Source organism: Hippopotamus amphibius, chromosome 1 (genome assembly GCF_030028045.1).
Source record: "Hippopotamus amphibius kiboko isolate mHipAmp2 chromosome 1, mHipAmp2.hap2, whole genome shotgun sequence".
Taxonomy (NCBI): domain Eukaryota; kingdom Metazoa; phylum Chordata; class Mammalia; order Artiodactyla; family Hippopotamidae; genus Hippopotamus; species Hippopotamus amphibius.
In genome coordinates, this window is record NC_080186.1 from 39,982,440 (window position 1) to 40,001,009 (window position 18,570).

At 33.9% G+C, this 18,570-nt stretch overlaps 1 protein-coding gene across 2 annotated transcripts in view; it reads right to left on the reverse strand.

Annotated features, from left to right (window-relative positions):
- The window catches only part of SPATA6 (spermatogenesis associated 6), a 126,511-nt gene that overhangs the window by 15,493 nt on the left and 92,448 nt on the right, over positions 1 to 18,570 (reverse strand). The window contains exon 11 of one of the 2 annotated variants that reach the window (XM_057710292.1): positions 18,013 to 18,112. In XM_057710292.1, the coding sequence (XP_057566275.1) occupies positions 18,013 to 18,112 (100 nt within the window). The remainder of the gene's footprint in view (positions 1 to 18,012; positions 18,113 to 18,570) is intronic. The other variant, XM_057710300.1, reaches the window with a different exon arrangement.

Below are 18,570 nucleotides of genomic sequence, written 5' to 3' on the forward strand. Positions count from 1 at the left end.
TAATATACAGAAATCTGATGCATTTCTATACACTAGCAATGAAAGATCAGAAAGAGAAATTCGAGAAACAATCCCATTTACCATCACATCAAAAAGAATAAAATACCTAGGAATAAACCTACCTAAGGAGACAAAAGCCTGTACTCCAAAAACTATAAGACACTGATGAAAGAAATCAAAGATGAAACAAACAAATGGAAAGATATAACATGTTCTTGGATTGGAAGAATCAGTATTGTCAAAATGACTATACTACCCAAGGCAATCTACAGATTCAACATAATCCCTATCAAATTAGCAATGGCATTTTTCAAAGAACTAGAAGAAAAAATCTTAAAATTTGTATGAAAGCACAAAAAACCCCAAATAGCCAAAGCAATCTTGAGAAAGAAAAACAGAGCTGGGAGAATCAGGCTCCATGACTTCAGATTATACTACAAAGCTATAGTCATCAAAACACTATGGTACTGGCACATAAATAGAAATATAGATCAATGGAATAGGATAGAAAGCCCAGATATAAACCCATGCACCTATGGTCAATTAATCTATGACAAAGGAGGCAAGGCTATACAATGGTGGAAAGACAGTCTCTTCAACAAATGCTGCTGGGAAAACTGGACAGCTACATGTAAAAAAAAGAAATTAGATTATTCTTTAATACCAAACACAAAAATAAGCTCAAAATTGATTAAAGACCTAAATGTGAGACTGGACACTACCTAACGCTTAGCAGACTGCCTTTGGATTTTTGAATTACAACTCTCTCCTGAGTGTCCAGCCTACCCATCAGATTTTGGACTTGCTAAGCCTCCACAATCACATGAGCCAATTCTTTACAATTTCGTTCTTTCTCTTTCTGTTACACACACACACACACACACACACACACACACACACACACCCTATTTCTTCTGTTTCTCTAGAGGACCCTAGTACAGCATAAGAATGAGAAACTCCTGCCACATATTAGTTGGAGCCTTAAGTACCTCACTTTCAACAATGAATAGAAGAATCAAACATAGGATCAATAAGTAAATAGACTTGAACAACACTAACCAACGAGATCTAACAGACATCTACTGAACACTCTACCAGACAACAGCAGAATATACATTCTTCTCAAATACACATGGGAAATTCTCCAGAAGAGACCATATTATGTTAGACCATAAAATGAAGCTCAATAAATTTGAAAGAACTAAAATCACACAAAGATGTTTTCTGGCCACAATAAAAGGAAATTAGCAAATTAAATCCATTATTGAAAACTGTCAAAGCTGGGCTTATTTAAAACATTTAAGAAATAAATAATCTTACACAAACTCTTCCAAAAAATGTTTGGGAATATTTTCTAAATCATTTTTATGAGGTCAGCCAAAACCTGAGAAAGACATCACAAGATAGGAAACTTACATACCAATCACTATCATTAACTTAGATGTAAAAATCCTAGGAAAAATATTAGCAAATTTAAGTCAGTGATATATTTTTTGAAAATTATGACCAAGAATTTTGTTCCAAGTATGCAAGTATGGTTTAACATTTGAAAATCAAGTAAGTAATTTACCACATTAAAATAATGAGAAAAAAGTATATAATCACCTCAATAGATGCAATGTGATAAAACTCATACATTTATAATTTAAAAAAAAGCTCTTAGAAGATAAAGAATGTAAGAAACTTCTGTAATCTGACAAAGAATGCCCACAAAAAATCTACAGAAATCATCATACTTAATGTTGAATTACAAAAAGTTTCCTTCTTTGGATAGAAAACAAGACAAGATACTCTTTCTATCACCACTTCTATTGGATATTATAAACCCTGGATAGTGTAATAAGGTAAAAAATAAATAAATAAAAGGCATAAAGATTAAAGAGGAAGAAATAAAAATGTCATTATTTACAGATTTTATGATTACATATGTAAATATCCAAAATTAACATCTATTAACATTAATATGTGAATGTAAGGAATGGTTACAAGGTCACTATACAAAAATCTATTCTACGAAGTTATCATAAGAACAAACGAATGACAGAATTTTAGAAGATACAATTTATAATAGCATAACAAATATCAAACATCTAGGAATAAATCTACTGAAATATATTCAAGTCCTCTAAAGTAAAAACTATGACATAATTGGAAGAAATTAAAGATCTAAATTAATTTTAAAAGTTACCATTTTTATGGGTTAAAAGACTCAATGCTGGTAAGATATCAGTTCTCCCCTAATCAAAGCACAGATTTAATGTAATCCCAATCAAAATCCTAGCAGGGTTTTTAAAACTGATCAGTTGAGTAGAATGCAGATAAAAATACAAAGAACCAAGAACTATCACAGCAACCTGCAAGCAAGAATAAAGCTGAAGGACTCATGCCATGGGACATCGAGAGTTATTATAAAGCTACAGCAATTGAGAAAGTATAGTATTAAAACAAATTTAGACAATTAAACCAATGAAACAGAAGAAAATTCAGAAACAGATTCATGTATCTAAACTCCCAATGAAACAACAGAATCCAGGACTATCTCCATGTAAATACACTGAGGAAAAGAATGGCTGTTTGGAGAAAGATGCTGGATCTTAATCACACAGGGATAAAATGAATCTTGATCCAAATCTCACATTATACATACAAATCAAATCCACATGCATCGCTGATTTAATGTGAAAGGCAACATGATTAAAGATTTTTTAAATAAGAGAATATTTTTAGAACCATGGTTAGCCAAAGTTTTCTTACACGGGGTAAAGTACTCACCAAAGCACTAACCAAAAGAAGACAGTAACTGTTACATTAAATTAAGAATTTGCATTCACAAAAGGACTCTCATTAAAAAAAAATATGTAAGTCACAGAATGAAATATATTCATATTATAAAACATGCCCATCAGAAAATGTTCAGAAATGAAAATAAAAGACCTTAAGAGACATACGATACACAGAACAAGTCTAACGCGTGCTTTTTGAGAAGCACTATAAATGTCAAACTGAATACATGCAAAGCAAACCACACCTAAGTGTATAAAATATAACTGCTGAAAATAAATGACATAGAAAAAAAATCTTTTAAGAATTGCCAGAGAAGGGAATTCCAGGAAGACGTTAATGGCATTGTGGTAGGCAGAATAATGGTTCCCAATGATGTCTACGTCTTAATTCCCAGAACAAGTGAATATGTTACCTCACAAGTGGCAGCAGGGGATTTTGCAGATTTGATTAAGATCTTCTTAAGAAGAGATTACCTTGGATTATTTGGGTGGGCCCAATCTAATCAAATGAGTTCTTAAAAGCAGAGAAACTTTTCGTGGCTGTGGTTAGACAGGAGATGTGACTAAGAAGAAGGTTCAGGGAGATGCAATGTTGCTGGCTTTGCAAATGAAGGAAAGTGGCCACAAACCAAGAAATGTGATTGGTTGTCAGAAGCTGGAAAAAGCAAGGAAATGGATCCTCCCCCAGAAATTCTAGAAAGGAAACAGACACTTTGACTTCAGCCCATGAGACTCATGTCAAAACTCAGGTCTATGTAAGATAGTTAATTTGAGCCACCAAATTTACGGTAATTTGTTATGGTAGCAATAAAAAACAAATACACAGAGGCACAAAACTCCTCATAAAAACATATAGAAATTGTTTTTAGGTTAGGTGGAATAATTCATGGTAGACCAATGCTCTTGCTAAAAACTAGAAAAGCCAAAAAAAAATTATATTAAGTTATTTAAAAAGTGCAGAAAGGTGGGCTAATGACCTGCACCTCCATTTTTCCTCAAAGTATTTGCACATTCTGAGCATGGACAAGAGGCTGAGAACCAGGACTTGTATTAGGACAAGGGTCATTGCTGTGACACAGAGAAACTAACAAAGCTTTTGATGGTTGTAGGAGAGTGGGGTGCTGAAACTAGACTTTTATGAGGCCTTAAATAAACAGCCAGTTTCTCAATCATGACATTTATTGACTTATGAAGCTGCATGGGATTACCAGGTAGATAACTCAAAAGTATCTGAAAAATAGAGCAGATATTAATACAGTCTCATGGTGCTTAAGAAGTAAAGCTCTACCAGGGCAAGAGGGCTTGAAAACACAAGAAGCAAAAACCCTAGAAGTAATATTGACACTTAGGGAACTGTATTTTTAAACTGAAGACTCTTTAACAATCTGAACTAGCGAGGCTAAAAAACTTGGTATTGGCTCAGGCAAAGATTATTTTCTGGGGACAGAGCACCCAACAGAATTTTTTTGTTAATCACACTAGGCTAGAGAGATAAAACTGAAGACTAGAAGAGCCTCAAACACATAAAAGGTTCTCGTCAAGATATTTGCTAAATTTTGAAGGTGTGCCAGGCTGGGGCAAAAAGCTAATCCCAAATGCCAGAAAAGCAAAAGAACGATCTCATGCAATCAGATGGTACTTAAAAGACAAATATCTGTCAGGAAGAAAGACTTTGATAACATAGCAGGTGAGAGCTGAAAGCCCTGGAAAGTAGTGAATTGACAGTTGACCATTTGCAACCATATTTCCCTTGAGGACACCTACTTCTGAAAAGAGCTCGAACTAGCGATAGAGCTGATGCTGGTGGACACAGAAACCAGCAGACATCTTGGTGACTATGCAGAACTGGTGTCACAAAAACAGAAAGTAGAGGGGACTCAAATACATGAATAATTTCTGAAGCTCTCTTCTGTGGAAAATGTTTCAGTTTCTTGGTACTGAGAAGACAAAGACATGGAAGGCTCTAATTTGAAAACACTGGAGGCTCATACCCAAAAATGAGGGCTTAACTGAGATTCGGCAAAAGTTTGATAAAGGTAAACTGAGATTTACCAAAACATCAACATAGCCTCAACCCAATTCAGTCTCTTTTAAATCAAGGTTATCAGTCTATGATGCTACCTGCCTAATAGAGGAAAGCAGGAACCCTTTCATCACCTCGAAAAAATCTAAAGTTCTTATAAACATAATATCTAAATTTTAGTTATAAAATAAGTGGTACATAAAGAGTCAGAACGACATGACTGGTAAGCAAAAGTAAAAAAGACAGAACCAGATCACAAATTTAATCCAGGTACTGGAGTCAGGAAACAAGCACTTTAAAATAAATATGATCAATATATTTAAGAAAATAAATGAAAAGTTGGCCATAAAGATTGAGTTCAAAAATTGGCATCTATAAAAATATATCAAGAGCCATTCTATTATCTAAAAATTAAATAGCTAAAATTAAAAAAAAAAAATAGATGAGTGAACAGCGTATTGGAAACAATAGAAGACAAAATCAGTGAACTAGAAGATAGTTCATAGGAAACATTCACCATAAAAGAGAAAACAGAATGATAAATACAGAAAGGAATGCAAAACCCATGTGGGAGACAATCAAAAAGTATAACAGATGTAACTGGACACCCAAAAAGTAAGGAATAAAGGAAAAGTCATATAGCATATACAAAGAGATAACAGCCTAGAATTTCCCAAACTAATTTATGTCATGAATTTACATATTCAAAAAGCTCTGAGCATCCTGAGCAGGGTTAATAACATAAAACCAAATCTTTGAAAACAAAAACAAGAGAAAATATTAAAAGAGGCCAGAGATAAAGGACATTACCTTCAAAGTAGCAAGGGTAAGATTGACAACTGACTTCTCAAGGAAATGATAAAGCCACAAGATAACAGAATGACACTTCTAAAGTGCAGGAATTAAAACATAGAGAGAGAGCGACTGAAAAATCAAGTGTTCTCAAGACACCGTAGAAGCAAAAGAAAATTTTTTTTTAAGAAAAAATTGAATTCCCCCACCCAAAGAATGTTTGAAAATCTACCAATAAACTTTTAAATAACCCAAGGGTAAAAGAAAAACTACAATGGAAATTAGAAACAGTAGTGAAAATACAATATTGCTTAGAAATCTATAGTCTTAATTGAATACATGTATACATTAGTAGGAGAAAGCCTAAATTTAATGATGTGAAGTCACTGAAAGTTTTTAAAATAAAGAACAGCAAATTAATTCCAAAGAAAGGAGAAGGAAAGAAATGTTATAGACCAAAAGTTAATAATGTAGGAAAAATACATACAACAGAGCCAATAAAACCCAAAGTTGGTTTTTCAGGGGAAAAAAGTAATAAATCCCAAAATTCCTTTGTAAGACTGACTTCTCACTTGCTTATAATACTCTTCATTTTATTACCATCATAGGTGAGTGATTTTTTAAAAAAGAAGAGCAAATATTAAACACTTTCCATATGCCAGTGCCATTCTAAATCTGTTACATATATTGAATACTAATTCTAATACAAGAAACCTATCAGGAAACTGTAACCGAGAAGGAGCTTGTGGAACAGACTGGTTCCAGACAAAGCCTTCGTAAAACAGCACATAGTCCAGTAGCTGGCATATTAGTAGGAATTCAATAAATTGCAGCTAAACTTATTAATCAGCTTCAAAATATTAAAATTTGAACCATAATATTCCCTGGCAAATCACTTATCCTTACTAATTTATTCTTTCATTATACTGTTTTGGCAAATCTCACTCCAAATTGTTACTCTTTCCACAAGCCAACTGACTAATGCTATCAAATTCATTTCCTTAAAGAAAAACACTGATTTTTCACTGATCATATACGGAGAGGTTGCCAACTAGCAGTGGGGATATGTGCTTTGTTTGGCCCACAAAATGTTTTAAGTTGAATGAAAGGCAACAAACATATAAAAGTCAGTACTTTTAAAAATAACTGGGAGGGGGCTTCCTAGGTGGCGCAGTGGTTGGGAATCTGCCTGCCAATGCAGGGGACATGGGTTCGATCCCTGCTCCAGGAAGATCCCACATGCCGCGGAGCAACTAAGCCTGTGTGCCTCAACTACTGAGCCTGCACTTCAGAGGCTGTGAGCCACAACTACTGAGCCCATGTGCTGCAACTACTGAAGCCCACGAGCTTAGAGCCCACGCTCTGCAACAAGAGAAGCCACAGCAATGAGGAGCCCGCGCACCACAACAAAGAGTAGCCCCCACTCCCCGCAACTAAAAGAAAGCCCACGCACAGCAAAAAAGACCCAACACAGCCAATAAAATAAATAAATAAATTACTTAATTAAAAAAAAATAACTGAAAGATCTGGCAGCACTGTGCTTGAATTCCTATATGGCAACACTTAACTAGGGCTGGGTAGTGGCTTTCTTCTCCAGAGGGGTTATAGACTTCCTTCTGTCGGTCACAGTACTCAACACCTACCCTAACTCTTGAATGCATCTGACTTCATGACTCCTGATTTCAGGATAAAGTCTACACTTCCTATTCTGTTTTTCCCACGATTTGGCCCAAAAAGCATCTTCTGTGCTTTAACTGGGTTATACTTATCAATTTCCAGAATGCATTTTATGTAAAAGCATGAATTTCTAGACAGTATATAGGCTGAGTTCAGATGCGATAGCAAAAGGACTGGGGTCTTTGTTGAAATGATTTTAGGTTTTCTTGAATAAACGTGTAAGTCAAAATGAGTTTTCTCCTTATCCAACTGGATTTTATCTTCAATGGGATCTTTCGTGATCACTGACTTCCACTACTTGTTTGAGATGGGTTCTCTTCATTTATAAATGATTGTCAAACTTCTGATATAGTATGCTTTACTCTCCTCTGTACTAATCAAATATTTAATGTTTTATGCAGGACCTTTTCACTGCCCCAGAAGAGGCTGATATTTAAATTCTTTGTGAAACAAAAATACCTTTTTTTAACTTTTAAAAATTCTTTGTGATGTAATTAAAACAACAAAACTAATGTTTATATTTAAGATGGTACACCTTTGTGAGTATTCTTCAGGTAGGACCAACATGGGCTTTGGTCCGACCTGTATGTAGGAGCCTGTTTCAGTGTGCAGCTCACCACGTGTCTCTGGTATGTTGCTGTTTGCTTGTGAACACATATCTTGTTCTTGTGTGTTTTCACATGTTTACGTTTAGGCATATTATTAGGCTTATATGTATCAGACTGTACTTTGTGGGTTTACTTCTGCAGAGTAGTGGTTAAGATCAAAGAGTACTAATTTGGATTCAAATCTTGGCTCCAATCACCTAAGTAACTATGTGACCATATATAGAAGTCACAACTTTTCTGAGGCTCAGTTCCTCATCTTTGAAATAGTACTTCTTAATAGTACTTACTTTGTAAGATTATTGTGAGGATAAAATGGAATAATAAACATATGCATAGTGCCTGGCCTATAGTGAATGTTTAATAAAGTTATTACTCGTATGTAATCTCTTTCAGTTTTTCTCTGGAAGAACAATAACATATCCTACTTATGTTTTTTATTCTTATACTTAATCATATACTGTGCCACACTGGTTTTTTAATCTTTCATATTCATTTTTTGGCTTATAAAATAATCATTGGATTATATGTTCCTTGTAGAAAATCTGATTTCGTGAAAATATCCCCAGCGCTTTGCATAGGGCAAGATACAGAGCACGCAGATACTTGATGAAAAATGTTCTAATATATACTATGTGAAAGAACATAAGCAAAAAAAATGACTAATTTGAAGAGCTTATGTTCAGATGCTCTGAATATAAAACAATTTAAGATACTGAGATTTAGTGTCCAGTGTAAGCCAACAAGAGCAACCTCACTGCCTTCTATTCAAGAAAGGCAGGTCAGGGACAAATACAAATCAAGGTAATTAACAGAAGTGATGTGAAGTTCTTTCACTTCTGAGGAGGAAGGGGTCGTTTGCGTGTGTGTGTGTATATGTGTAGGTACATGTATATGTATATTTATATTGTTTTTTGCTTAAAGGCATTAGAAAGCTGCTTAAACAACAGCACTAGTGATGCCAAGATTCCTGAGGGGAGAGGTGAGTTAACAGTCTGCAGCTGTTATTTTCTTGGGGGCATCTGTGGTTTCTGAGAATAAAGCAAAATGTTGAGAATCTATGCTTTGACACAGGTCCACTGCTGGAGGACAAACAAACCAGCAGTGTTTTGGCAGTCTTAGTATGCTAGATGGGCAAAATTAAAAATCTGAGAGGCCAAAACCCAATGAGACACCATGGGTACAAAACTGCGCTGATTGTTCCCTCAAGACACTTGCAGAACATCTGAAACTATATAGGATGAAGGGACAAAAGATTCAGCAAAAGCCCCTGAAAAGCAGAAGGGACTTTCAGCTGTCTTGCCTGAGAAGATGAGAGTTATAAATAGTACCTGTGAGAAGAAAGGGGCCTGTAATCACACCAACTCTCAGGTAAAAGCCCAAAGAGCTGAAAATTAAGAACTGAATAGTTTTTTTTTTAATATTTAGATTTAGAGAAAAGCTACAAAGATAAAAAGTTCCTATACACAGGAACTTCACCCTTCACTGAGGTTCTCTTAATATTAACCTTTCATATAACCACAGTAAATTTTGCAAAACTATGAAATTAACATTGGTACAATACTATTGTCTAAACTGCAGACTTTACTTGGATTTCATCAGTTTTTCCAATAATGTATTTTTCCTGCTCCAGGATCCAATATAGGATACCATGTTGCATTTAGTCATCATTTCTCCTTAGTCTCCTCTAATCTGTGACAAGTTTCTGTCCTCCCTATTTCTCATGATCTTAACATACTGGGCAAGTATTTTGTAGAAAGTTTCTCAATTTGGTTTTGTCTGATGTATTCTCATGTTTAGACTAAGGTTATGGGTTTGGGGGGAACAATATGACACAGATGTGCCCTTCACATCCCCTGATATCAAGAGATACATGCCATATATATAGTGATGTTGCATATAAAACATATATACAACATATAGTGATGTTGTATGCAAAACATTACTATATATAAACTAGTGATGTTAATCTTGATGACTTTGATAATAAGGTGGTGTCATCTGCTAGATTTCTCCACCTAAATTACTATTTCTTTTTTCCATGCTCTGTTCTTAGACATAAATCAAGTCCAGCTCACACTTAAGAGGAAGAAAATTAAGCTCTATCTCCTGGAGTGGGCAATATTAACAATAATTATTTAGGATTCTTCTGTAAGAAGACTGGTCCATTCTCACCATTAGTCATTCATTGTTTCACTTACATTAGTGTGGACTCATGGATATTTATTTTATTGTTTGGATTATAATCCAATACCAATGCTATTTATTTTGTTGCTCAAATTATTCCAGAAATGGCCACTGGGGGCTCATTCAGGTTGCTCCTGTTTCCTTTTGATATGCCCCTATTCTCCTCTCCTTATTTTGAACAATTCCTCACTTTCCACACTACAAGATGTTCCATGCTAATCTTTTGTTTGCCCTGTTTCACCCCAGAATTAGCTATTGCTCCAAGAAAAAAGCCCTGGTAACTTTCATACAAAATACGTATTTAGAAATATGTATTAGGTATTAGAGATCTGGGAGCTGGGTGCGCCTGTTGCTACTGGGTTGTCACTCCTTCTAAGCCCTTTCAGAGGGCAAAGACAGAAAATATGTGTATACTAACCCATGTATATTCTTAAACCTATATCTCTGAATTAATCTACCTGTATATATTAAAATAAACATGAATTAAAACTGTCATCTCAGACTCTAATCCAACTTCATAGGGTTCATTCTAGCTTTTACCCATCTTGTTTCTTTATAACTTCTTTTTCTGACAATGAGAAACCTGGTTGTTTTATCCACAATTTATTTACCTATTTATCCAACTCTCATATACATGTAAAGTATTTTCAGAATTGTTAACCTGAAATTGTTAATCTGTGTGAAACACATGTATCGACTAGAGCAGGGGTTGGCAAACAGCTCCCAGGGAGCTGGCCCTTTGCCTGTTCTGGTATGGCTGATAGCTGAGAGTAATTTTTTACATTTTTAAATGACTGGGGGGAAAAGACAGAATATTTCGTGAAAATTACATGAAATTCATGTTTTAGTGTATATGAATACAGTTTTATCAGAACACAGTCGTGCTCATCTGTTTACGTGTTGCCTATGACTGCTTTTGTGTTATATCAGCAGAGCTGAGTGGTTGTGACAGGGATGCTACAGCATGCGTGTATACACACACACACACACACACACACACACACACAGTATTTACTATCTGGCTTTTTCAGAAAAAGCTTCGTGATCCTAAACAAGAATATAATGATCACATACTTCTTTTTGGATTTAGCTTTACATATCCAGCCAAAATACCATATTTCACAGTAATTTAGATAAGCTAATTTAAGGACAAGTCTTGTATTTTTAATACTGCTAGTTTATTATTATCTACATTAAATCTTTAGAAGACCCAACATCACACTTTTAATTTTTATATAATAAATTTAACTCTTTCTAATGTACATTTTTCTAGGAATTTTGACAAATGTATAAAGTCATATATCAGTCACATCAGTATATCTATCAGTTCCTGCAATCCCAAAATTCCCGTGAGACTGGTTTCTTTGTAGTCAACAGCTTGTGCATCTCCTCACTTTTGCTATTTTAACAATGTCATATAAATAAAACCATACAATGTATAGCTTTGGGGGTTCTGGCTTCTTTCATTTAGCAAACTAAATTTAATATTCATCACGTTATAGCATACATTAATAGCTCATTCTTTTTTTTTTGCTGAACTTTATTCCATTGAATGGCTGTACCATAGTTTGTTCACCATTCACAATTAAAGAGCATCTTATTTGCTTCCAGTTTTTGGTAATGATGAATGAAGTTTCTATAAACATTCATGTACAGGTTTCTGTGTGAAGATATGCTTTCAATTCACTTGCGTAAATAGCTAAAAGAAGGATTGCTGGGTCATATGGTAAGTTTATGTTTAAATTTACACAAAACTTCCTTCAAACGGTCCTCAAAAGTGAGCATTCCCACCAGCAATGAATGAGAATTCCTACTGTTCCATATCCTTGGCAGTATTTGCTACTGCAAGTTTTGTGGGGTATTTTTTTGTGGAGGGGATGTTTTTGTTTAACAAATTCTAATAGGTGTGTAGTGGTATCTCAGGTAGTTTTAATTTGCATTTCTAAAATGACTGTTGAGCATCTTTTCATATGTTAATTGAATAAAATGTTCACATCATCTGCCCATTTTTAATTGGGTTATTTTTTTTCTTATTGTTGAGTCTGAATTGTTGTTTTTATATATTTTAATTATGGATACAAGTCCTTAATCATATACGTGATATGCAAATATTTTCATTCAGACGAGGGCTAGTCTTTCTACTCTCTTAATAGTGTCTTTCACAGAGCAAAAGTTTTTAATTTTAATGAAGTTTAATTAACAATAATTTTCCTTTTCCTTTATAGATCATGTGTTTGGTGTCATACCTAGTCATTTCTAAATATAAATTTAATGGATTTTCTACTGTGTTTTAAGTCTATGATATATCTTGAATTATGTGTCAAGAGTTTGTTTTTGTTTTGTTTTTGTTTGTCCACAACCATGTGTTAAAAAGACAACAAATGCAAAGACTCCATTTAATTGACTTTGTACTTTTGTCAAAAATCAGTATTTGTATGGGTCTATTTCCAGAGTATCTCTTCCGTTCCTTGATATCTGTGTCTATAATTTAGTCAATACCACAGTCTTCATTGTTGTGCTTTACAGTAAGTCTTAAAATTGGGTAGTGGGTACTCCAACTTTGTTCTTTTCAGAACTGTTTTGCTTTTTCAAGTTCCTGTGCTTTTCCATATACATTTTGCCAATATCTATTTAAAAGCTTGATGGAATTTTATGATTTCATTGAATCTAGAGTTCAAACTGGGGAAAACTGACATCTTAATATTGAGTCCTCCAATCCATGAATATGGTATATCTCTCTCTTTCATTCTACCTTCTTTGATTTCTTTCAACAGTGTTTTGTAGATCTCAGAATGCAGATCTTGCATTAGGTATAATCCTGTTAGAATTATACTTAAGCACTTCAATTGTAAACTGTATGGGTTTTCTAATTTAAAATTCCAATTTTTCATGCTGGTATACAGGAAAAATTACTTTCTTTGTATTCTGTAACCCTGCCAAACTCACTTATTAGGTGCTTTTCTTTAGGTCAGCTGGAATTTTCTACATAGATAACCATATCCTTTGCAAATACAGTTTTGTTTCTTCCCTTCTAACCTTTATGCTTTTTATTTATTGTTCTTGTCTGTCTGCATTATCTAAGACTTCCAGTATAATGTTAAAGAAATGGTGAGAGAGGGAATGCTTGCCTTGTTTCTGAGCTTAGAAAAAAAGCATTCAGTCTTTCACCACTAAGTATAATGTTAGCTGTAGGTTTTTCAAAGATGCTCTTTATTAGGTTAAGGAAGAATCCTTCTACCCTAACTTTACTGAGCATTTATCATGAATAGAGCTGAGTTTGTTGGATACTTTTTCTGTTTATTGAAATGACAGAACAAATATGTATTTAATCTGTTAATATGATGAACTTATACTTTATTTCTGGAATGAGCCCACTTGATTATGATGTATTTCCATTTTTAAATACTGCTGGTTCTAATTTGCTAATATGTTGTTAGGGATTTTTACATATATGGTCATAGGGATTTTGGTCTGTATTTTTCTTTTCTTGTAATGTCATTGTCTGGTTTTGGCATTAGAAGAAATTCTGATATCATAAGATGACCCAGGAAGTATTCTTTCTTCTGCTGGGTTGGCCAAAAGGTTCATTCGGGTTTTTCTGTAACATCCTATGGAAAAACCCAAACAAACTTCTTTGCCAACCCAATATTTTCAGAAATGTGTAAAACTGGCATTATGTTGTCCTTAAAGGTTTGGTAGAATTTACTAGAGAAAGCCTCTGGGCTTAGGGTTTTCTTTTATGGAAGATTCCTAATTTTAAATTAAATTTCTTTAATAGGTATACAACCATTGAGATTTTCTATTTCTTTTTAAATTAGCCTTGGTAGCTTATGTCTTTCAAGATGTTCTTGGAAGTTATGTCTTTCAAGAAGTTTCAAAGTTTTAACAGCAATGTAAACATAGCAGAATACAGTAACCAAACTAGAGAGAAAGAAAAAAAGAATTAAAAACATCAAAATAAATATAAGATACAAATGATATACAGTCTAAAGACCTTATATAAATGTAATAGGGCCAGTAACTAGATATTGGGGCAGAAGCAATGTTTAAAGAAAGAATGAATGGATTTTCCAAAACTGATGAAAGATATCAACCTAAAAATTTAAGAAGCTCTACAAACTGAACATAGAAGTAATCTAAGAAAACTGCATCTAGGTATATCAGAGTAAGATTACTAAACACAAAGTTGAAGATCAAATCTTAAATGCAATGGGGGCAGGGGGGAATCCTACATTACTTCAAAGGAATGACAGCTGACTTTTCAACTGACACAAAAGAAGCCAAAAGACAATGAATGGTTTCTCTAAAGTGCCAAAGGAGGAAATTCCCTGGTGGTCCAGTGGTTAGGACTCCATGCTTTCACTCCTGAGGGCAAAATTTCAATCCCTGCTTGGGGAATTAAGCTCCCATAAGCCATGTGATGCAGCCAAAAAAACAAAATTTTTTTTTAAAAAAGTGCCAAAGGAAATAACCACCAGCCTAGAACTTTATATCCAATAAAACCACCCTACATAAAAGTGACACCATGATGTTTTCAAACAAAATTGGAATTCAAAGCCAGGATAATAACATGAAAGAAAGTACTAAAGGGAATTTTTTAGGTAGGAAGAAAATGACTTGAAAATCCAAATGGGAACATGGAATTGCAGGAAAGGATGAAGAATAATAGAAAGGGTAAATATGTGATTAAAATGAATAAACATTACTACACACACAAAATTAATTTGTTATGTGTTTTATATATGTGAAATCAAAATGCATGATAATAGATGTGCAAGAAAAGAGAAGCGTTAAAAAAAGAGTTAAATGTTTTTAGGTTCCAACATTATTGGGGAGGTCAACAAAGAAATAATTTGTTATGTACGTAAGTTGAAATTTCTAGGGAAATCAATAACAGTATAGTAAAAAAATGAATAACAAATTAATAGAAAGGAAATGATTATAAAAAGTTACCAATCCAAATAAAAGCTGCATCAATCTACATAAAAATTCTAGATTTTCATTATTGGAAAAAATCTCATGTGCTATTCACAAGATATATACTTCAAGTACATTGATAAAAAGCAAAGGATGCGAAAATATACACCATGCATATACTAGCCAAAAGAAAGCTGCTATAACTATACAACTAGCAGACAAAACATACTGTGAAACAAGAAATATTAACAGAAATAAAAAGGTACACTTCACAATAAAAGGTTTTTATCGTAGTCTGAAATCTGTAACCAACCAACAATATGGTTTCAAAATATATAGAATAAAATTAACAGAACTAGAAAGAAAAATAGACATATCCACAATCATAAAACTTGAAACTTTCTTGAAATTTGACATGACACATACCTACCACTATACAGAAAAAAATAATTCCAACTAGATCATATATTTAAATGTGAAAGAAAACAAAAAGCCTTTATAAGAAAACACAGGATAGAGTCTTGAAGTAGACTGATAGAAGAAATTTTCACCTATTGATATGAGGAAGTCATTCTGGCTTGTATACCATTTGGCTTGAACTTTATGCTAACTAAAGCCAGCAGTCTTATGGCCTGTCAAATGTACACTGTATGACTGCTTTAACTAAAAAACAATAAAGAAACCAAAAAAATGCACTTTGCACTTAACAGACTGTTTAGAATGTCTACTTGGCAGATAGGGATAAATGCCCCCTTCCTATGACACCAATGCCAGTACTCCTTCGAAGATGAGGTTCCCTTCTCAGACACTGTGGTCATGCTGACTTGCTGCTTATGTGCTAATCCGTCTCTTTTGAAACTCTGAAGGACTGTACCCCTGAAATATTTGATGTTTGTTCTTTATTTTGCTAAGATATGAAACTCTGATTCAGGCATCTAAAATGGAGCCAGGTGGTCACTGTGGATGTGGTTTCAGACACGTTCTTGCATCACTGAAACCCTGAAACTTTCTGAACTATCAAACTCAAGGATACCACCGGCAGTTCTCAAAACAATATCTACGGCAGCAGCCAGCTACAACCTTAAGGTCTCAAGGTCTCCCCTTGCGACTACAAAGCCATTTCGGACCATAATCAATCCTTACTTAACTCATCTATCTAACTGTAAATCTGCAGTTTTTGCTGATATAAGCCTCCTCTATTTTGTAGTCTGGCAGAACACAATTCTAGTGCTTCTCCTTCACAATTCAAGTGTCCTGGGCTATAGTTCTCAGGCTGGCTCTAATAAAATTTGTTTCTATTTCTATTTTAGATTGTTTATTGATTATTTCCATTGACATGACAAAAACTCTGAAAATGCTAATAAATAAGATAAATTGGATTCACTAGACTTAAGAACTTCTTTTCATCAAAAGATGCCATTAAGAGAATGAAAAAGCAAGGCACAGAGTGGGAAAAGAAAGTTGCAAAACATATGTCTGACATATTAAGAATCTATAAGGAACTTTTAACAAACCAAAAAAAAAAAAAAAAGAGAGAGAGAGGTAACAGTACAAAAATGGGCAAATAAACAAGTACTCACAAAAGAGGATATCCAAATAGCCAATAAACATATGTACTAGTCATCAGGAAACAGCAAATTGAAAGCATTATGTGATAAAAACTACTTCTCACTATCAAAATGCCAAAATTAAAACACACACACGTACGCACACACACCTATCAAGTATTAGTGAGGATATGAAACAAACTGAACTCACACTGGTAGTGGGAGTGTAAACTGTTAAAATAACTTGGAAAAGTCTTTAGCAGTATCTAGTAAAGCTTAATGTTTACATACTCTATGACTGAGCAATTCCACTGATAGGGACATACACAAATAAAATGTATATAATGTTACCCAAGGACACACAAGCTGTTCATAGCAGTTCTAAACTAGATCAAACCAGACACAACCCAAATGTCCATCAATAGACGAATGCATAAACCAATGGTAATATTTTCACAATGAAAAAGCAAGCATCAGCAAGAGTGAAGGACTATATAACAAGATATCTGCATTGCAAAAATGTCTGAATTGCAAAAATGAAATAACTAAGAAAAAAAAGGAAAAGACATGGTAGGATGTCATTGGTATAAAGATCAAAAGTATGCCGTACTAATCTTGCTATTAGAAGTTAGGATAACGTTAACCCTGGGAGTGGCAGTCACTGGGACTATCAAAGTATATTATAATTATACAATATAATTATACTTATTATAGGTATATTTCAAAGTATATTACACTTTGAAAACAAGTTTAACTTAAAATCAATATGTATATAGAAACTTTAAACAATACAAACTGATGCCAATGTCACATAATCCAGTAATATCTCCAGGACCAAGCTGGGTGTCCAACATGACTCATGATAAATAATTGTTTTTAAATTAATGACTGAAACAAGAAGTCAAACACAAAAAGAATAATATACTGTAATTATTTCCCAGCTGTCACTCATATATATGTTTATTTGCCTTATGTCAGAAAGTATTCTCATATTGAAGTTCTCTAATACTAAACTTCATAAGCCTGACCTCCTCCTTTCCTCTTTTAAGTATTTAATTAACATAAGAATCAGCTGGGAAACTTCTGCAAAATACATATGTCTCATTCCTTCTCTCATGCTACCGTTTAATCAAATCTATTTGCAGGAAATGGAATTGCTTTATTCTGGGCCACAAGAGTTCCCATATTTTGAAGGCTGTGAAAAAATTATAATAAAGCCACTACTTACTGACTCTTCATGAGATAGTTATCACTAACATTTTTTATAGTTCACATGATCTGTGTCAAACATTTTGCATAATGACTCAGGTCAAGCAGGAAGTTAGATAGGTTGCCTTTAGTAAAACCACTGACTTCCATTAAATGGAGGTGGCATCTTTTCTCTTCCTTCCCAGTGATTAAATATTGCGAGCTTTAAGCATCTTGGGCGATTTTCATGCCTAACTATAAAAAGCCTTCAAGACAAAAATTGAGAAACTAACATATAAATGTCTTTGATGAGCCTGATGTGATTTCAAGACATTCTTTACCCGGTCATGGATCTCATCGCAGTTTGAAGGTGAACACCAATCAGAATGGAATCTGTAGGCAAAAAAAAACCAAAGGTGACTTGTAGCCAGAAGGAGAGAAAAATAAATCTTTCCAAATGCCAGACACAGAAAGCTATTTTTTATTATCCCTATGTGATAACATATAAAGATTAGAATAACAGGTTTTCTTTCTTTGACTGAGAATGAGAGGCGGATAGAAAATCAGGTACTCATTCTCAACTGTATTAGGTCCTCCCAGTATGTTCAATTAATAATCTTAGTAATAAAGTTTGACATGCTTTGGGGAGAGTATATCTATATATCTGACCATTTTAACAATTTCCATACATAATTCTTTAGAGCTTCATCTCTAAATAAAGATATAAATTTTTATATTGCAATAATTCCACATACAGTACCTTTGAAGTTAGTTTTCATTTTCTAGTTGTGGAATTAAACATGTCAAAGAAGAAGTAAAGCAACTATTCCTCTTTCTCATGTCCTTCCCTA